This window comes from Palaemon carinicauda, chromosome 42, assembly GCF_036898095.1.
Source record: "Palaemon carinicauda isolate YSFRI2023 chromosome 42, ASM3689809v2, whole genome shotgun sequence".
NCBI lineage: Eukaryota > Metazoa > Arthropoda > Malacostraca > Decapoda > Palaemonidae > Palaemon > Palaemon carinicauda.
This window is the reverse complement of record NC_090766.1, coordinates 53,870,655-53,891,862: the sequence shown is the minus strand read 5'-3', so window position 1 is coordinate 53,891,862 and position 21,208 is coordinate 53,870,655. Positions and strand designations below refer to the sequence as shown.

The following is a 21,208-nucleotide window of genomic DNA, read 5'->3' as shown; positions in this document are numbered from 1 at the left end:
ATTGTGGGCGTTTGGACAGCAACCCACCTACAAACCAGGTAACCTAGCCTAGCCTTAAGCACAACTAATGTATCTAAACACGTTAATAAAACTTAAAATTGCTTAATATAAATGACAAATGCATTTAAAACATAACTGAATTTAATATAATTCTTAAAATGACAAAATCCTCATGGTAACATCCACCTGGACTTCGAGTCTTCCGTCAAGTACCGTAAGGTATGAGTCGATTTAAAGGACGACTCCTTCAATTTTGTTAATCACCAGTTACAAAGTAGCATTTAAACACCTTTTTGTATAATAGGAGTGATACGGTCTTACCATAATATCACAACGAGTGTAAGGGCGTGAACCTCCTGCCGCAGGCTGTGTTTACTCTCAATCAGCTGATGGAGAGGTGACAAGTGTTGGGCGAAGAACTCGCTGGCTCGCTGCTGCTTCTGCTGCTGGACCAGGAGGTCGAGGAAGCTGGGAGCAACAGAGCATAGCTGGAACGCTGGGCCACTTTCGATTATTTTAGAGCAGATACTGTCACAATTGCTCCTGATCAGAGTACAATAAAAAGAAAACTTTTATTGACATGGTAGAGGCGCATGAATTCTGTCAGTTACTTGCGAACAGATTATATATATATATATAAAAAAAAAAACTTTCATTGACACTAGAGAAGAGAGCAGATAATGTCACAGTTACTCCTAGACAGAGTGTATATATATATATATATATATATATATATATATATATATATATATATATATATATATATATATATATATATATATATATATATATATATATATATATATATACATATATATATATACATATATATATATATATATATATATATATATATATATATATATATATATATATATTTACTCCTAGACAGAGTATATATATATATATATATATATATATATATATATATATATATATATATATATATATATATATACATATATATATATATATATATACATATATATATATATATATATATATATATATATATATATATATATATATATATATATATATATATATATATATACTCTGTCTAGGAGTAAATATATATATATATATATATATATATATATATATATATATATATATATATATATATATATATACATATATATATATATATATATATATATATATATATATATATATATATATATATATATATATATATTTACTCCTAGACAGAGTATATATATATATATATATATATATATATATATATATATATATATATATATATATATATATATATATATATATATATATATATGTATATATATATATATATATATATATATATATATATATATATATATATATACATATATATAAACCTACCAAACATAGAAAGCAGATGATGTCACACTTGCTCCTGATCAGAGTAAAATAAAAGTAAAACTTTCATTGACATGGTAGAGGCGAACTTATTCTCTCAGTTACTCCTGAACAGAGTATAAAAAAGTAGACTTCCATTGACAATATAGAAGAGAGCAGGTAATGTCGTAATTACTCCTGGATAGTAAAATAAAAAGAACACTTTCATTGACATGGAATAGACGAATGGATTCTGTCACAATTACTCCTGGACAGAGTAAAAAAAACTTTCATTGACAATATAGAAGAGAGCAGATAATGTCACAATTACTCCTGGATAGAGTAAAATAAAAGTTAATACTTTCATTGACATGGTAGAGGCTAGCAGACTGTTACAATTACTCCTGAACAGAGTATAAAAAAAGGCTTTCATTGACACTATAGAAGAGAGCAGATAATGTTACAATTGCTCACGATCAGAGAAAAATAAAAAGATATATTTCATTGACATGGTAGAGAAGAACGGATTCTAATTCAGTTACTCCTGACAAGTGTATACTGTATATATAAAGAAAAAAACTTTCAGACAGTATAGAAGAGAGCATATAATGTCACAATTGCTCCTGATCAGAGTAAAATGAAAAGAAAACTTTTATTAACATAGTAGAATCGAACGGATTCTGTCACAATTACTCCTGAACAGAGTAAAAAAAAAATAAACTTTCATTCGCACTATAGAAGAGAGCAGATAATGTCACAATCTCTCCAGATCACAGTAAAATGATAAGAAAATTTTCATTGGCATGGTAGAGGCGAACGTATTCTGTCACAGTTACACCTGAACAGAGTATAAAAAAATAAACTTTCATTGACACTGTAGAAGAGAGCATATAATATTACATTTGATCCTGATCACAGTAAAATAAAAAGGAATCTTTCGTTGACTTGGTAGAGGCGAATGGATTCTGTCAGAGTTAATCTTGAACAGAGTATATAAAAAACTTTCAGACACTATAGAAGAGAGAAGATAATATCACAATTGCTCCTGATCAGAGTAAAATAAAAAGAAAACTTTCATTGACAAGGTAAAGGCGAATGGATTCTGTCGGAGTTAATCCTGAACAGAGTATAAAAAAAAACTTTCAGACACTATAGAAGAGAGAAGATAATGTCACAATTGTTCCTGATCACAGTAAAATAAAAAGAAAACCGTCATTGACATGGTAGAGGCGAACAAATGACAGTAACTACTTTGAATAATTCAGTGAACGCATTGAGATAATTATCATGGATAAAAATGAATTAGTTATTTGTGGAGACTTCAATCTTTGGACGGATGGCGCATCAAATCCTGATGCTTTGGCATTTAGTGAATCATTAGAATCATATCAAATGGTGAATAATGCCGACTTTGAAACTACTTTAACTGAACGAACAAGATAAAATGACAGAGAGAGAGAGAGAGAGAGAGAGAGAGAGAGAGAGAGAGAGAGAGAGAGAGAGAGAGAGAGAGAGAGAGAGAGAGAGAGAGATTTGATACACAAAAATTATACATTCTAGTATTCGCATCATGTACATATGCACATTACATACTTACCATACATGCATACGAAATAACTTGGGTTTTCATATAGTTTAAAATGGCAGTCTAGAGTCCGGCTTTTCGCAAAAAAATAAAGTAGAATAAAAAATATCTTCACCTCATCTAAGGAAATCACTATGAGCGCATTACAATAATTAGGCAAAGTTAGCTCCGCCCCCAACACCACGAAAAAACAAACAAACAAACAGTGGTTCATAAATATAAGATTATTATAATGCAAAGGTCTTGCTTTCTCTCGTCACATAACTGCGCAGCAATTTCACGGAAGTGATGACATTGTAATTCTCTGCCTTCGTCATTATCTAATAAATTCTCCTTTGCTAATTACCAAGGCTATCTCGTCTCCTGTGGTAGATTGTAATAGATAATGTTGTAGAATTTATTTCATGCGTCATTTGGTAATTTGCCGTCTCGTGAAACTTTGTCATATATTGCCATTAAAAAGTGTATGAAAGGTAGCCTACCAACATACGTGTAGACATATAGTACTGAATTTGTGTCTATATGGGCTCACTTTCTGGGGATCAATATTTTTTTCTAAGTACAATTTATGCTGGTTTTTTTTTTTAGCATTGAAAAATCTACAACATTCAGTTTTGTAATATGGAGGATTGTAATATTTTCCTTTTCGTCCTGAGAGAGAGAGAGAGAGAGAGAGAGAGAGAGAGAGAGAGAGAGAGAGAGAGAGAGAGAGAGAGAGAGAGAGAACTATGGAGTCTACAGCAAATATTTTTCAAAGGTCAAAGAAGGGGACAAGCTTAATTAATAGCAATGGCAAACCTGAAATGACCATATTTTGATTATTAGTTTCTTTTTTTATGTTTCTACGAGTGATAGTTCAATTACCGAATTAATTATCCACAATCTACAATTTTAACACCAACAACTACTTATCACAAACTTCAAAATCAATTATTTAAAAAATATTTCTTATATTACTATATTTCTACTTACGTCATGTTATCTTTACCTATATTCTATTTTTTTTTCAGGCAGATAAAGGTTAATGACACCAGAAACATACTCCACTTCCTGGTAAGAAACACGTGAAGATCATATAGCCAACAATCAAACAAAACACTTTTGAGTCTACCGACAAAGCAAAGCAAAACATTACTTCTCGCTAACAGCAATTTTGAAAATGGTTGGATCTATCACGAGAATAATAACAGATAGTTTCAAACAATTGGAACCTAGATATATATCTACCTTTAGGATCTAGAGCCTTTCAGATATGCGGCCCCGAGACTATACAATAAGCTCGCACGAGACATCCGAATGATTGAAGATATTAAGGCTTTCAAGAGGAAACTGAAGTCTTTCTAATTCTAAGAGTCCTTTGGCAATGATGATTTAACAGTAAATGAGCAATACGAGATATGAAATGTTGAATGCTTTGAACGAATAAGATAAAATGATTGGAGGTCCTGCAGAGAGTAATGGAATATCATTATCTTTCAAGTCCATTTGTAAGATTTCTTCTCTGTGATTTTTCTCGAAGCTCGTAAAGACCATTCCACCAACAAGCTTTTTTCATAACTTATCTGCCAAAGTTTAATTTCACATTCATTGACCTACATTTTAAATCTTTGCAGAGATTATTAGCTATGAAATGTTGTATGATGCCTAGCAGAATACATGTGTGAAACCTTAACTGATAACTTTGTGTACGCCACCTAGCGGCTAATAAAGTAGTTGATTTCCTGTCCTCTAAGTTTCGTGTTTGTCTAAAGTTCCTGGCTCCCCTAAAATGTAATATGAAACAGAATTCCAATGACTTTTTTTATTTAACAGTTTAGTTGCTGACTTGCTCTTCCCGTACACGTTCCAAATTTGCAATTCTATCATCTCCTTCAGCATTACCCGAGTTTTCTCTTAAATTAATTTCTCTTACTGGTAATAATCACTTTAATTAGTTGAAATTCCTTCTGTGCCAATCAAGCATCTCTGTTACACGATGGACAGATCCATGTCATTTGTATTGGATTATAGTAACTAATTATGCTATCTATAAAGATTTTTCGTATAAAACTATTCGCTATAATCTTCCTCTGCTCCTTCCACAGATTCAGACTTTTATAATCACTGACAATAGTAGGGTTTATTAATATAATAAACCTAACAATTGAGAGAGAGAGAGAGAGAGAGAGAGAGAGAGAGAGAGAGAGAGAGAGAGAGAGAGAGAGAGAGAGAGAGAGAGAGAGAGAGAGAGAGAGAGAGAGAGAGAGTTCTTGAATTCAGTTAAATCACTTCCGATAAATGTCTGATGTTAATACCTGAGTTTGGTTAACTAAATTAGGAATTTCATCATCATCATCATCGAAGCCTATTGACGCAAAGGGCCTCTATTACATTTCGCCAGTCGACACTATCTTGAGCTTTTAATCAATACTTTTCCATTCGTCATCTCATACTTGCACTTCATAGCCCTCAGCCATGTGGGCCTGTGTCTTCCAACTCATCTAGTGCCTTGTGGAGCGCAGTTAAAAGTTTGGTGAACTAATCTCTCTCGGAGAGTGCAAAGAGCAAGCCCAAACATCTCCCTCTACCCCATCACTATGATCTCGTCCACATATGGCACTTGAGTAATCTCTATTCCTGTCCTGTTATATAATTCCTAATATGCTTCTAAGGTTTTTTCTCTCAAATCTACAAAATCTGTTGGATATAGTTTCATTGTTATACCACGACTCATGACCATACAGTGACACCGATCTTGCTAAACTAATATATAGCCTGATTTTTATTTGTAATTTCAGGCGACTTGATTTCCAAATTTTAGTTATCCTAGCAATTGTCCGATTTGCTTTTTTAAATCTTTCATTAAACTCAAAATGTTCTTTTTTTAATCTTACATTGAACTCAAAATTTCCTCTTTTTTTCAATCTTTCATTAAGCTAGAAAATAGAAATTTAGTTTATTCAAAATTGAAAAATTTTCATTCTTAATATATAAAATTTCATTAAATTAAGATAATTTCTAAGTCTTACATCAAATTAGTATTTATTCATTGCTAAACTAAAAGCTGAAGTAAAAAACACATGGTACAAATAAAATATTGAATAAGTTAGCCCTATAAATTATTAATAGAAAACGTTAGTCAATCACATAGATACATAGAAAACGAAATTTTGTTCTACAAGAGTACTAAATGATTTGTTAAAGACACTATCTTTGAGAGAAAAAAAACTTTTTCTCTTATTATTATGAACCTAACTATCATCATAGATGTATCAAATATAATTACAAGGTTTTCCTCCAATGACAATGGTTGGTAAAATCATGTCGCCCATTATTGCAGATGTACTAGGTTATATATCACTAATTATTTATTAGCCCCCAAAAATGCAATTTTCGAAGAAAACGGGAGCTTTCCTAAAGAGATTTAATATATATTTTCTTTTATAAGAAAGAGTTTCCAAGACCAGAACCATAATAAACCCCAATGTTTTATTTTTTTTTCTGATAAGAAAAAGACAGCGAATTAAAATACATGTCATTAGCGAGAGGGGCAAAAATTAAATTGATCGGGAAAAATCTGAAAACCAAAATCATGCTCTGCATTTACTTTACTTACTTTACTTTAAGGGCTGCTTATCTGATCCTGTACAGCAGGGGAACCCTACTCTCTACAGGACCTCCACGATTGTTTTATGATGTTCATTCGGGAGCTATTTAACATTTCACAATGCATATTGATCGCTTACTGTTTGATCATCAATGCCAAAATACTCACAAAATAAGAAAGTCTTCAGTTTCTTCTTGAAAGCCTTAATATCTTCAATTATTGGGATGTTTCGTAGAAGCCTATTGTGTAGTCTCGGGGCCGCATATTTAAAGGCTCTAGACTCTAGAGCCTACAGTAGTCATGTATCTAGGTTCTGATAGTTTGAAACCATCTGTAAATATTCTCGTGTCAGGACAATTTGTTGGTTGCACAATATGTAGAAACTCTTAAGATATTTTGAACGTTTTGATAATTTGCTGGATTATTGTAGAAATTTCAAATTCAATTCTCGCTTTAATCGGCAGCCAATGTAGGTCAATTAGTATAATAGTGATCCTTTCTCTAGGCGGGACACCTTTTATCAGTCTTGCTCCTCTGTTTATTATGTTTTGTAATTTAAGTTGTGCTTATGGTAAATTGTAGTTGGCGGAGTTACAGTAGTCAATTCTGGTAATTATCCAGATAATTTTCTATAAAATCAATATTTTTTAGATGATAACCAGCAGTTTTTACTTCATTATTTATTTGGACATTGAGAGGCAAGTTGCAGTCAAGAAATACGCCTGGATCACGAAGTTTACTAGATATCGGCACTTGGATTATTATTTATGCTTACTTGAATATCACCTCAGCTTCTCAGTGTTTCTCTTTCCCACCACAATAAACTCAGTTTTGTTCTCATTTAGATTTAGTATTTTAAATGTCATCCATTCTCTAACACTATCAAGGATTCGGTTTAAAGTTTCAGTAGTGTCGTCTATATCATTTATGGAGAAGTAAAATTGTGTCATCCGCAAATACTTTGAACTTCACACCATGCCTTTGTAGTATTTTTAATAGACCAATAGTATAGATGCAGAATAAGAGGTAAATGTGTAGGAGAGCTCCGCGGAAGATCTTGAAGAATTTAAACACCTACAATTCACTATTATATCATATAGAACGCTTATACTGTATAATAGTCAATATATGAGCAGCTTCTATTTAACGAAGATATTCGTGTGTATAGTTATGTTTCACTTGGATTTTTTTTAAGTGTTTGTTTTTGTTTACTGTGTGATGTCTTGGCTAAAATGAGCTGTTTCACCGCCTTACTGCGTATGGCAGACTAGTTCTCAATGCTATTCTAACCAATAACAGGTGTTTTCTTGACGTCACACTGTTTGAAAACCAATCATGGCGGTTTTTACAAATCTAGCCAATGCTGACACTTATTACTTCACTTATCCCTGCTATTTTTCCACCAGTTACCACAGTTTACGTGAAGTTCCGCGGAGGAATATTTTTGCACGTCTCGGATCTCCCTTCAAACTGAAAAGCTCATTTTGCCGTGAAGTATGGAGCAATTAGCAGGACCTTCATCCCGTTCCGACTGTGTCACTTGTGACAGTTGCTTTATTTCTTATGGGGATTTTTGTGTACATTATTCAGGGAAAGTTGATTTGCTAATTGCATTTGCTCAACGTCATGGTTTGATTTTGGCAGAGAAAAAGTGCCCTAATTGTGAAAATGTGTGCCGTATAGATTACAACAAATTAGCATTCCGATGTGATCGTAGTGTGGTTACTCGTGGGAAAAGGAAGAGGAGGTGCAATTTTTTCGTGTCTTGTTTCAAAGGTACATGGTTTGGAAACGCAAAGTTAGATATTGAGACTAATTTGAAGTTTGTGTTCCTTTTTTTGCAAAAGGCATTTTCATTTGAAGTTGTTTCGCTTGAACTGAAACTCAATAATCACACTATCGTTGATTGGTGTTCGTTTTGCCGTGAGGTGCTTATTTCTTGGGGTCTGAGACGTTCCTGAAAATTACTGTGGCCTTAAGGGGGGGTCGCAGGGGGGGCGGAGCCCCCCCCCCCCCCGGTAGGCCTAGGTAGGGGTACAGGGCCCCATAGGCTAGGTTAGGTGGGTGTCTTAGGTTCGGTGGTGCCCTGAAAATTACTGTGGCCTTAAGGGGGGGTCGCAGGGGGGGCGGAGCCCCCCCCCCCCCGGTAGGCCTAGGTAGGGGTACATGGCCCCCAGGGTAGGGTAGGTAGTTGTATTAGGTTCGGTAGTGCCCCGAAAAATAACTTTTCTCCTCCTCCCCCCCCAAAAAACCCCGCTTCCCACTGGGGTCCCCCATAATTGTAGTAGTAGGTTTATGCTTACATTTTCTGTGTAAGAGTTATGTGGTTGTAGGAGGATTATCTCACAGTTTCAAGGTAACTGTAGCTCTAATTTACTGTTTTCTTTCGTTTTCTACTTTTAGAAACTTTTAAATCGAGCGCGGAGGTCTCCTACACAATTACCCTAATTTGTACACAATTTCCACTAACCAAGTAGTCTTTCAGGTACTCGAAAGCTTAATCTTCAACGCCGATGAACCGTTGATCTTTTAGTAGCCGTTCATGCACCACTGTATCAAAAAGCAGCAGACTTTATTTTATGGGCTGCTTTTCTGGTTCTATGTTGCAAGGGAATCCTACTCTCTACAGGATCTTTCATACTAATTTTATCGCATACGTGCCAATGCATTCAGCATTCCACACAGCATATTGCTCATTTGTTTTCAAGTCCACATTATCGAAGCACTTAGAAAACAAGAAAGTATTCAGTTTCCTTGGGAGCTTATTATATAGCCTTGACACCACATATTTGAAAGCGCTAGAGTCTAGAACCTACAGTAGACATAACTTTTTTTCCATTAATTTGAAACTAACTGTAACCACTCTCGTGACAATAAGGTTCGTTGGCTTCACATCTTGTAGCAACCCTTCCCCCGAGTATTTCAAGATAACATTTTAGATTTATTACATTTTGGAAATGTCGTCCCAACGTGGAACCTAGCTCACACGAAAATAAGCAAATTATATGAATAACCTAACACGGATTCGAAAGAAACTTGTTAGGTGGGCTAAGAAAATAGCATTCTTCAACTTCTAATTCAAATTTGCTTCTGTTAATCAACTTACGGGGACGCAACAAGCTCAACCTGTTGGCCATAGTATATGTATGCCTGCCATGTATGTTTTAACCAAGGCCTTGGTCTGGCATTTGTTTACAAGAGCTCGCTCTCCATCTACTAAAAAATCTTGGTATTAACACTTTGCAGTGCTGTGTGCAAAGCGTTGCTGGCTTTATGAGTATTCTTTTCTGCATCAGGATTTTTTTTTTCATAAGCTTATTTGTAACGATATTAAAGTTTCAATAGCTAGAGGTTTTTGGGGTAGAGGTGCCGAGTTAGTAAATAGGCCCCATCTTCACTAAGAGGGAGACAATTTAAAATGTATTTTACTTACTTCATTTTAAGGACTGTTTTCCTGGTTCTATCACGCATGGAAACCCTGTGTCCTACAGGGCCTAGAAGATCTGTTTGTCGTACACATATTTTGGTAGTGAGAGCATCAAACAACGTATTCCATGTTATTTGTCAAATGCGCATTATCAAAGCACTTAAAAAACAAGACAGTTCTCAGTTTCTTCTTGAAAGCCTTAATATCTTCAGTCTTTAGGATGTGTAGTGGAAGATTCTCGTATAGTCTTGGAGCAACAGGCTTTGTAAGACGCCCCTCTTTCGGAGACCCAGGAGCATTTTAAGAAAACCCCCTTTCTGCCACTACTCACTATGAATTCGATTCAGAAACAATAGAGGTTTCTGTGATAAAATAAGATTTTCCACTTTCTCCAATAAGAGACATTAGCTTTTTTAACGCGAAGCACCTTCACACTGACAAAGGTTTTGCTCTACTGTACGTTTTAAGAGACTTGCCCTCTTCATTTCAAGTCTTTAAAAAACTCGGTAACAACTTCTCTGTTGTTCAACTAGTGATAGTGTAATTCTATTTTTCAAAGAAGTTAAAAAGTAGACTTTTTTATTTTTATTTTACCCTTTGTTATTTTATTTTGTTTCATTCTTCTTAGCCCCTATTTTTCTCTTGTGTTTTATGATATTTCAATTTTAATCTCAAGTTTCATATCAATAATCAACTTTTCACTAAATAGTATCTTCATATAGTTCTTTTAGTTGATCATATCTATAGGGCATCTCTTGCAATTTTAGTGATTTTTATAATTATTATACGTTGATTCTAGTCTGAGAATGAGTTTATCAATGTAGAAAGCTTTAAGGATTAAATGTTAAGTATATATATATATATATATATATATATATATATATATATATATATATATATATATATATATATATATATATATATATATATATATATATATATATATATATATATATATATATATATATAATATATACGTGTGTGTATGTGTATGTGTCGTGTGTGTGTGCAATACTAAATATTAAGGCCAAAATAATTTCCATCATAAACATAATAAACTAGTAATAACTTACTCATAAGAATGGCAATGTATTTACGTTGCGAATTATGAAGGAGAATTATCACGAACGTTACTTTTTTACTTTCTTATAAGAAAATCTAAAATAGATTACGAATCAGCAGCTGACAGTTACCGCCCATTGGCTAATATTCTACTGCCACCGTTCCATGGAAAGTGGAAAGGAAGACGGAATCACTGAATTCGTTCTTTGCGACAGTTGCTAGTTTAAAATTCTGTATAAGTTTTGTATATACAATTTTGTATAAGTTTGATACATATATATATATATATATATATATATATATATATATATATATATATATATATATATATATATATATATATATATATGTGTGTGTGTGTGTGTGTGTGTGTGTGCAAAAGAACCACATGGAAAATGAAAATAGTAAATAAAAGATTAAGTCCTGACTAGTTTCGTGAAACTTCTTCACAGGACTGATTTATCGAACAAGGTTTCTTTACTATATATATATATATATATATATATATATATATATATATATATATATATATATATATATATATATATATATATAGTTTTGAACATTCATTTTCTTATCCTTACTTAATTTTCTTGTGATTTTTTTTTGTTTCATTGTATCGAAAGCTTTATTTTCTTCGCTTTATTCTCATGAGTCCATTAATACATTGCTACTAAATCTACTGATACTGTTTTCTTTATTCAAATTTACTCTTACTGTCTATTGTCTTCTGGGTAATGGTAGAGAAACAAAATATAACTAATTAATTATTCTTTATTGCCAATATATCTTATAAAGGGTATTATTGATATATACATACAGTTAAGTAACATAACCCCCAAAAAAAAAAACTTGAGGTGATACATTTCCTAGGACCTGTCATTTCTGCTATGGCAAGGTTACATGTTTATTGAGAAGTAGCTATAGGTCGGAATAGTTAGTCCATTTCAACGACACCAAATTCCTCACTGTGTTCGTGTTATGCTAGAGATATTCATTCAGGTCCAATTTACAGTCCTACAAGGGAAAACTAAAGAAAAAAAAGGAAGGAGGAGTCAGTTCTGAGATGGAATTTTTGGTCGACTAAACTTCCCAGATGTAATCCGTAAGTCAACTCATATGGAGCGTTGGTTTTCACACCGATGTGCCCCTTGTAGTATTCGTCGTTGACCATCACGCCTGCAGAAATGCGGGGCTCGAAGCTGTTCAGTGGTATGAGCAAGTGACCTTCAATGGCCTCAAAACTTTTGATTTCGGTGTCAATCTTGACGTCAGCTTTAATGGTATCGTGGGAGTTGCCTAGACGGAGCTCAATGCTGAATTTCACTGGTTTTTCGGCAACGAGAAGTACATTCACCTCTTCGCTGTTCTTCAAGTATTGGACACCAAAGTTCATCTTCTTGTAGCCTTTGAATGGAGTTGTGATCTTTAAGTTAGCCTTCATATCCTGAGGAGATGCAATTTTTGTGTTAAGTACTCCACCAATGGTGTTTGCATTGTCAGCAAGATTTATCTTCAGTTGCATATTTTTGTTGAACTCTCCTGTAAGCTTGGCTTCTGCTTTGACCATTCCAGTTGGGATGAATGGGGATTCTAATACTGACATGAATGCCATGTTCTCTTTGTCAAAGTTAAAATCGAATGTGTTAACTTTGTTTGCAAATGAACATGTAATGTGAATTTGAGTATTGGGGACAAATTCTAGAGAGGCCTCAACTGTTGCTCTGTTAATTTCACAAATTGGCGTTTCTAGATTAAGTGAGAAACTTCCTCCATGGCTAGACATGGTGGCCATTCCCTCAAGTAGGTGCTTGACATCTCCGGCAATAAGTTCAGCTTTCAATGTTCGTTTCTCCTGGTTGCCACTGACAACTACGCCAAATACATAGTTCACAGGAAGCATGGGAGATGCCAGTTCCAAATTGGCCATGTAATCAACTGGCCTTTTATTAGTTATTCTCCATGTTGCAAGTAATTTGTGAGTTCCCTGGGGAGTTACTAATGTGAAATTAGCGGAAGCAAAGGTAAGTTCTGCAGTGATATCAACCTTCTGGAAAAGAGGAGTGTCAATTATCAAATGAGAGCGAATACCAGAAACCACATCAAGGCTGAATTGGATGGAATGGGTTTGTTTGCTGGTATATACTAGGACACCAGAAAACTGTTTGAATGGTGTTGGCATGGTAAGATCTAAAGAAAGCTTCCTCTTGCCTTCAATCAAGCTGGATTCAACTTCAAGGATCCCTTGGACTTTATCAGATGCCACATTCATGCTTCCATGCATTTTATGAATTTCATCAGCAAGGATAACGATAATGGAGCCTTCTAAACTATCCAGTGATTCGTATTTTGTTTCCAGAGAAAATTTACGATGAACATCTAGCACCAAGGAATCAATGGCTACCAAGAATTGTTTGTTTTGCATTGTATACTCTACAGTTATCTTATTATTGTTAATAGTTAGATGGCCAATAACTGTGATAGGGTGCGTTTTATCTAATTCCATACCGATACTTAAAGTATGGTCAAGGAGAGTTGTCTGAAGCACAAGATTACCTGTTAGCTTATCCATTTCATTCTTGAAGTTCAAACTCACTTCATGTGTTGAAAGTGGGAAATCAATTTTGAGATTTGTTTCTAAGAAACCAGATGAAGTTTTGAAATTTCCACTGATACTTGCATATGACAGATAATGGAATGGTGTATAGATTTCAATGGTACCCTTGTAGCCTTCAAGCTTTGTACCAATCAAGTTGCTTTTCAGAGTGAATTCCTCGCCAAAGATATTTAGTTTCACATATCCATCAACTTTCCTGTCCAGATTGAGATTAATTTCGCCTGTTATTCTGGGGTTAACATCTGATGGAAGCATTACTTCAACGTGAGACATTATTTTGTTGTCTACAAATGCCCAAGTGAAAAGACCTCCAATTGTTTCCCATCCCTGGAAAGGTGTTTTAATGATAAGTTTTCCTTCTGTATATCTTAAACCTTCTGACTGCAACAGTGTATCAATCATAAAGGTCCTACCAAATATTTCTCCTTCTAAAACCAAGCCCCTCTTAGTATCATCATTGTTGAAACCACCTCGGAGTTTCAAGTTGTAATCATCTACACCAGCCTCAGCAAAGAATCCCTCAGATGAAATAGATCGACGGACCCGCATACTGTGTGGACCAGTTCTTAGAGAATTCAGTCGAGCTTGGAGTCCTTCAGCATTATAGATTAAACGAGCCTCGATTTCGCCTTCACTTCCTAGTTGTGCTTCAAGATCGACATGAAGCTCATTGCTATTTTCAAATTCATATTCTACTTCATATTTAACACCTTCATATCCAAAGTTTGGTATGTCAACATAACCTGAAAATCCAGATGCGAAATTATCCTTTCCTTTGATGGAAAATGTGATTTCCTTGTCGTCTCCATAGCCTACGGTAATTATACGCTCTTCTCCATTGTGCCCTATGCCCAAGATCAACGCAGGCAAAGGTGTGAGAGTACTCTCAATGTGACTTTTAAAGTAATAGCCATCACTTCCTTTTCTCTCAAAGTGGTTATCAATCTTTAACTCAAAGTCATTGACAGAAACCTCCAAGTTACCATCTCGGCGTTCACTAGATAGCTGAGTATCTACTTTCAAGTGGAAATTATTAACTCTGGCAAAAGTGGACTTGCCATTAAGTTCAATGTAAAGTCGTTCAGCATTTCGTAAACCATTAACATTGAAGCTAAGGCTATTGCCATCAAACTCAATTTCTAAACTGGCAATCTGTTTTTCACCTGAGCCAGTGCCGTCTATCAATTCTTCAACATCAAAGGAACCAGCAACTCTAATTGGGTTTCCACTAGGGGGAGAGAATGCAAGATCGAAAGAGGACTTATCAGCTTTTATGTCAGCTTTGCCTTGGAAGTTCAAAACTATATCATTTCTTTGATAATTGATTGCAGCATTCTTTTTGCTCCACTTTCCATCGATACGAAGGTTTTTAACAAAATCAAATGGTGTTGTTAGGGTTAAATCAAAGTCTCCTTCCTTCTTTGGTTTGATATTCAGTGTAAAGTCTAGATTTACTTTTCTGTCTCCTCTTGAATATTCTAACTGCACTGTTTTAGTTTTACCTCCCAAGTTATATGTTAGTGATCCTTCAATAAGTTCAAAATTCGCAATGGGAGTTGTAATTTTGCCTGTAATACTCTTTTTGTTTACATCAAGATCAAAAGTAACATGTTTATCATTGAAATCAAGACCAGATGATACCTTGAATAGTTTTGTGAAGTCTGCATTCACGAAAATGCGTCCATTTCGCATAAAGTCAAAAGGTGTATCAACAACAAGCTCTGTGTTTAGGCTATCTGATGACACTTTGCGAGTCCATTTAAGGCTTGCATTCTTTGTGACTCCAGATGGTGTTACCCTTGTGTAAGTTGCCTCAGCATGGGCATCAGAAAGATTTGTCATATCAAAATTCATATTGAAATGTACTTCACCAATCAATCTGGATTTTATATCTACATTACCCTGAATGGTATCAAAACTTGTGCTTCTATTCCACTTTACCTTAATGTAAGCTTCCCTGTCTGCAAATCTAGCAATTGCTTCGAGGGATTTTGATGTCACTTGTCTGAAGTCATGACTTAGAGTAAGCTCCATTTGGCCAAATGATCCTAAAATAGGGATGTTTATGCTTATTGTATTACGTGATTGCCTTGGATTCAGGTCTGTGAAATTTACTTCAATTTTAGATTCACGATCATTTGCAAAAAGAAGAACATTTATGATAGCCTTTCCATTAAAATCATAGCTTCCTGAAAGTGAAACTCTTTCATAATTTGGAATGTTCGATGTTCCTGTGGCTTCAAATGTTGCACTTCTTGTTGAAGGATTGCGAAGGAACTTTACAGTATGCTCACTTTTGTAATCTCCATATTCAAAGGATCCTCCGCCTTGAACAGTGCCATCAGCTGCCTTATTCCAATTTGTAGTAAAATGGAATTCATGAGGCATTAACATACTATTCTTCATAGCACCTTCTACGTCAACATGGGCATAATCATGAATAGTTCCCTTTAGCTTTAACATCTGATATTTAGACTCTCTTCCTACCTTGAGGAAATAATCTCTCTCATCACCGTCACGTTTGAAAGTCCACTGGAGGAATATATTTTCTGCACTGGAATCAGTTGGAATCAGTACTAAAGTAGATTCACGAAGAGTAAGCATTCCTTGAGCATTGTACTCAATATCACCCATTTTGAATTTAATATTGGTACTACTGGGGTCTTCAATATTCCAGCTTCCTGAAACATCTTTCCATGGAGCCATGCTCCTTTCTGGAGTGGTAATTCCTAAAGTGAAGTCACCCTTTTTCGGGTTAGATAAATTTACGGAATAATGCAAATCAAAAATGTAAAGTTTTCCTCTAGAAGGTACTACTTCCAATTTGATATTCTTTCTTGGTGCATTTGGCTGGACATCAAGAGTTACAGTTGCCTTGATATTTCTAGGAACTTCTCTGAAAGAATTGTTGATATCAATTTCTAATTTACCTTGAGTTGGGAGGTTTCCTGTTCCTTGAACATCAACAGTGAATTCTTTGTCATCTCGACGGGCGAGGAAATTGAGAGAGGAGTATGCATTCTGATGTAGTTCAATAGTTGTATGGTGACCAGGTCTGCGGAAGTGCAATTCCAGATCAATTTGCTTGGTAGATCCAACACGCTTGAAATCAGCCTTGAATACTTCAAGGTCATTGATTTTTATGAGCTGATTAAAAGTAATCTCTGGTCCAATATCAGCATTGTATTCCTGATAGTAATTTCTAAGGAGTGGAAAACGGGATGTAATAGTAGCCTTTCCACTATATAAACCCAAATTAAAGGATATCTCTGTTGGTTGTTCAGCATTAGGGAAAATTGAGTGATGGCTTACCACTCCACTCTTGCCCCGCTCAAGTATGAAATGGAATTCTGAGGAGGTAGATGATGCTTCTAACTTTGCTGTTTTCTTTCTTATATTATACTCTAGATTCACTTCTACTGACTTATAATAGTCATAAGGAGTTTGAATATTCAAATTCATAGTACCCTTTGTATCAAATTGTCCAGATCCAGATATAGACATTTTGTCTTCATTAAGTTGACCGCTAAGATATCCTCTAACAGTTTCTTGATCAAGTTGTCCAGATAGAGCAAGTAATTCCCATCCTTGGAACTCACTCTCCACTTTTAAACTGAAGGAAGCTTTCTTTCCGTGTTTTTCTATGACTAGCGAAATATAGTTGTCATTTCTCCTCCATTCAGCTTTTAATGTGTTTTCGTCAACTTTTACAACTTCCCATTTAATCTGACTTGCTGCGGCAAAAGGTGTTTTCACTTCTAGTGATAATGTATTAAAATTGGCAGAAAATGAAGCAACGCTGGCGTCACTCATCATCTGGAATTCAAGGGATCGTTTGGGTCTGTTCAAGGCTCCAAATATCTTAAAGTCATTAAGACCAGTGAAAGGAGTCTTGAGGTTAAAGTCTACCATTTCTCCAATAAGTTTTCCAGAGATAATGATTGCTTTCACATCACTGTCTTTATCCATAACGATTTCCAAATGCTTGTCCTCACTTGTCAAGTCAAGTTTCACTGAAAACTTTACATTCTCTAATCCTGTGAAGGGCAAATTCAATTCTACAGTTAAAGCAGCAGCCTTTTCTTCAATATAGCCACCCATTTTGACAACATATGTTTCAGTGTTGGTAACTACTTGGGCAAACATTAATTCGTCTTTGTTATTGACATCATATTTAGCCTTCACGGTGATTTCACCAATATTCTGGAATGGGGTAACAACTTGTACTAGGATTTCTGATGACTCCTTTGAAAGGCTTAACACGCCATGTAAAGTGTTTTTCATTTCATTGTAAGTGAGGTTAACAGTAAGGTCTTTAAGAGCTTCCGACCATGTAGACTTAGCTTCAAGTAACAAAACCTTCAGAAAATCAAATGGTGTAGTTATCTTGAAAAGAAGATTGTCAGTTACATAGGATAAATCCACTGTAAATTTATATGTGCCAAATTCAATGAGAACTGAACCTACTTTTGAATCAAAGTTGATGTTTCCTTGTGCAACAATAGTATTAAAACCTTCAAATGGGGTCTGGAACTTTATCATAATCCTATCTGGATAGTATTCTCCCTGTGATGCAAAAGTCCATTCCTTTCCTTCATTATAAATCTTTACAGATGCAAGGAACTGATTCTTTCCTTCATTCATGTTGAGATCATATTCTGCTCCAAAGACTATAAATCCTTCAACAGGTGTCTCAACTTTAAATAGACCAGACCTAGGAGTAAAACTTCCTTCAATACTAATTTTCTTGACGATGGAATCCTTTGTCACTGTCAATGATGCTGATTTCTTTTCTGACTGCACATCATACTTGGCATCAAGAAGCAATTTTCTCCATCCAGAAATAGGTGTATCGACAGAGACAACTATGTTAGACTTTAAGGGACTTAAGCTGACTGTGCTTTTCAATTCAAAGATTTCCTGGTCCTTTGCAAAGTACAGGGAACCCTCTACACCATCCTTTAGTAGTGAGAATACTGCCCTTGTTTCAATGGTTTTCATTGTTTCAATGGGAGTGGATATTTTCAAGGTTGCAGACATGTCATTTACCAACAAGGTTCCTTGGACAGCATATCTTTGCAAATTTTTAATGTAAGAAGCTTCTACAACATACTCTCCATTGCGTACAATGTAGTCTCCTTGAATTTCCAAATTCTCAAATCCAACAAATGGTGTCTGAATCTCAGCTTTGATATTATTGTCATTGACTTGAGCGGCAACGGATAAATGCTGTGTTTGTCCTTCCTTCTTTAAGTCAAGTTCGGCAACCTTAATATCTCCTGTGAAGTCCATTTTAGTGTACAGTTCAAATGTTTTGAAACCAGGAATAGGAGATTGCAGTTGAACTTTAAGGTATCCTTGTTTTTGAAGATATTGGCCATTGATTTCCATAGAATACAAGGTTTCATCAATGTTCAAAGAAATAAGGAACTTTTTATCATTGTCAATTAAATCAGCATCAAGGACAAGAGCAATATTAGAAGCACTGGGAATGGGAGTCTTTAGATTTATATTCAATTTAGGCTTCAGTGAGTTGAAAAGAATATTTCCAGTTAATTCATAATTTTCAATGCTTTTGGTAATTCCAGAAGAGAAGGTGAGGAGGTTTTCTGCAAAGGTATAGCTACCACTGATCACTAGTTTCTCCCACTCAGGAATTGGAGTATCAAGTTCTGCAGAAAATTCGTCATTACTGAATGTGAATAATCCTTTGAAAGTGTGTACTTGACCTTCTTTTTCACATGTGAAAGTAAATTTAAGTGGCATTGATGAAAAATCGAATTTTCCTTCAAATGTGCAAGATGTCCATCCAGGGATGGGAGTTTGCAATTTAGTCCTTGCAATACCTTTAAGAAGACTGTCAACTGTTGCTTCCAGTTCCCATGAATAATCATTGTCATTATGGTTGATTTTTACTTCTGCTGTTTTGGTAGCAGATTCAAAATTCCATTTCACTAATCCTCCAAGTTTGGTGACCATTTCAAAAGGTGTAGTGATATCCAACTTCATTTCTGGGGAAAGGATGTTAGTTATGTCAATAGAGCCATCCAACAAGATGTTTTGTGTGCCAAATGTGGATTTCAATTGGACAGTTTTGGTGGAGCCTCTCAACAGGTATGACAGATCAATAGATACTTGTTCAAGTTCAGCAAGAGGCAAGTTTATGATCAAATTGATCTTACCCTTACCTGGTTTGACATGCAAAGTGCCATTAAGTTCAATTTTGGATTCATTCTTTCGAACAAATGCAGAAACTGCAGATTCAGAAATGAAAAAGTTGGCCTCTAGGTGTTCCCATCCACTGAATGGAGTTACAACACTGACAGAAAGAGTTTGATTTTCAAATTTTCCACTTACACTGAGTTCTTGGGTACCCTTTGTAAATTTAATGATGACTTTCTTCTCACTTACAAGATCATACAGTCCTTCAAATGAGAAACTGTCCAAAATTGCCAAGGGAGATTCAAAGATTATGTTCATATTAGATTTCATTGGGCTGTAGAACCAGTCGCCAGAGAATTTTCCCTTGTTTCCATCTGCAGTAAAGTCAAGAGTGAAACTGTTGAAGTCAACATTCATATCTAGTTCAAGTTTCTGGGAATTTAGCACAAACACAGAATTAGCTGACAGAGGCATTTTCATGATGTTATATCCACCACTAAACTGCAACAGCTGAATTTTTTCAAAAGGCAAATCTGTAGTAAGAGCCCATTTTGCAGCCTTAGTGTTTCCAGAAATGAGACCCTTAACCTCATACTTCTTGTCATAAACAACAACAACATGGGCAGTTTTCTGATCTGCATTGACATCATAGGCTACTTCCATTGAGAATGGATAAGAGAGGTAAGTGGAGGTAATCTCTAACTGGCTTTCCAACTTCTGTGACTCCAAAGTTCCGCTGACATCGATCGTTGTTTTAGCACTGCCGTTTGATATTACTAAGGTGACTGCTGGTCTTGGCTGGAAATCAACATTAAGTTTGAAACCTAATGGCTCCCAGAATGGAGTGACCAAGGAAGTTTCCAAATAATAGAAGGAATCATTAATCTTGATGGTGTTCTTGAGCTCTACTATTTGTCCAGGAGAGTATTCGATGATAATCACAGGGTTGTATTCAACATCATTGTACTTGAGGTGAAGTTCAGCTTTCATATCATCTGTCCATGGAGAAGCAATTCTCAGCTTGGTTTCTACTTCAGTGAAATCTCCGGCTGATTTCTTATCAAACTCAAAAACTCCCTGAATTTCTTGAGAGTCCAAAGCAAGCTGCATTTCATGGGTATATTTGGTACCTACATGAGTTTGTTTATTATTCAGGAGGTAGTTTCCATTGATGTTCAGGGAGTTCTCCCAGTTCAGAAGATCTTGTACGGAGATAACATGAGCAATAGTGATATTTTTGCTTCCTTTTATCAAAGTGACATTTGAGGTTCTTTTATTGCCAGTCTTCTGACTTTTAACCTTAATCTTAATATCATCAATTTCAGGGAATGTCGAAGTGATTTCTGATTCTAGGTCTACTAAGTTGGATGCATCATCAAGGATGCCACTGACAGATCCATTTATGGTTTCACCGTTAAGAATGAATAA

General features: G+C 35.0%; 2 protein-coding genes across 7 annotated transcripts in view; both read right to left on the bottom strand.

Annotated features, from left to right (window-relative positions):
* LOC137633242 (coiled-coil domain-containing protein 9-like) overlaps positions 1 to 10,381 on the bottom strand; it is a 132,389-nt gene extending 122,008 nt beyond the window's left edge. For 5 of the 6 annotated variants that reach the window (XM_068365443.1, XM_068365438.1, XM_068365441.1 and 2 more), the window contains exons 1-2: positions 9,946 to 10,381; positions 322 to 543 (exon numbers count right to left, since the gene is read on the bottom strand). In XM_068365443.1, coding sequence (XP_068221544.1) covers positions 322 to 324 — 3 coding nt within the window. In that variant the 5' untranslated portion in view covers positions 325 to 543; positions 9,946 to 10,381. The remainder of the gene's footprint in view (positions 1 to 321; positions 544 to 9,945) is intronic. The other variant, XM_068365440.1, reaches the window with a different exon arrangement.
* A 1,378-nt stretch (positions 10,382 to 11,759) lies between these two features.
* Positions 11,760 to 21,208, bottom strand: part of LOC137633245 (uncharacterized) — a 186,140-nt gene continuing 176,691 nt past the window's right edge. Inside the window, 1 exon segment of the mRNA XM_068365445.1 lies at positions 11,760 to 21,207. Coding sequence (XP_068221546.1) covers positions 12,032 to 21,207 — 9,176 coding nt within the window. The 3' untranslated portion in view covers positions 11,760 to 12,031.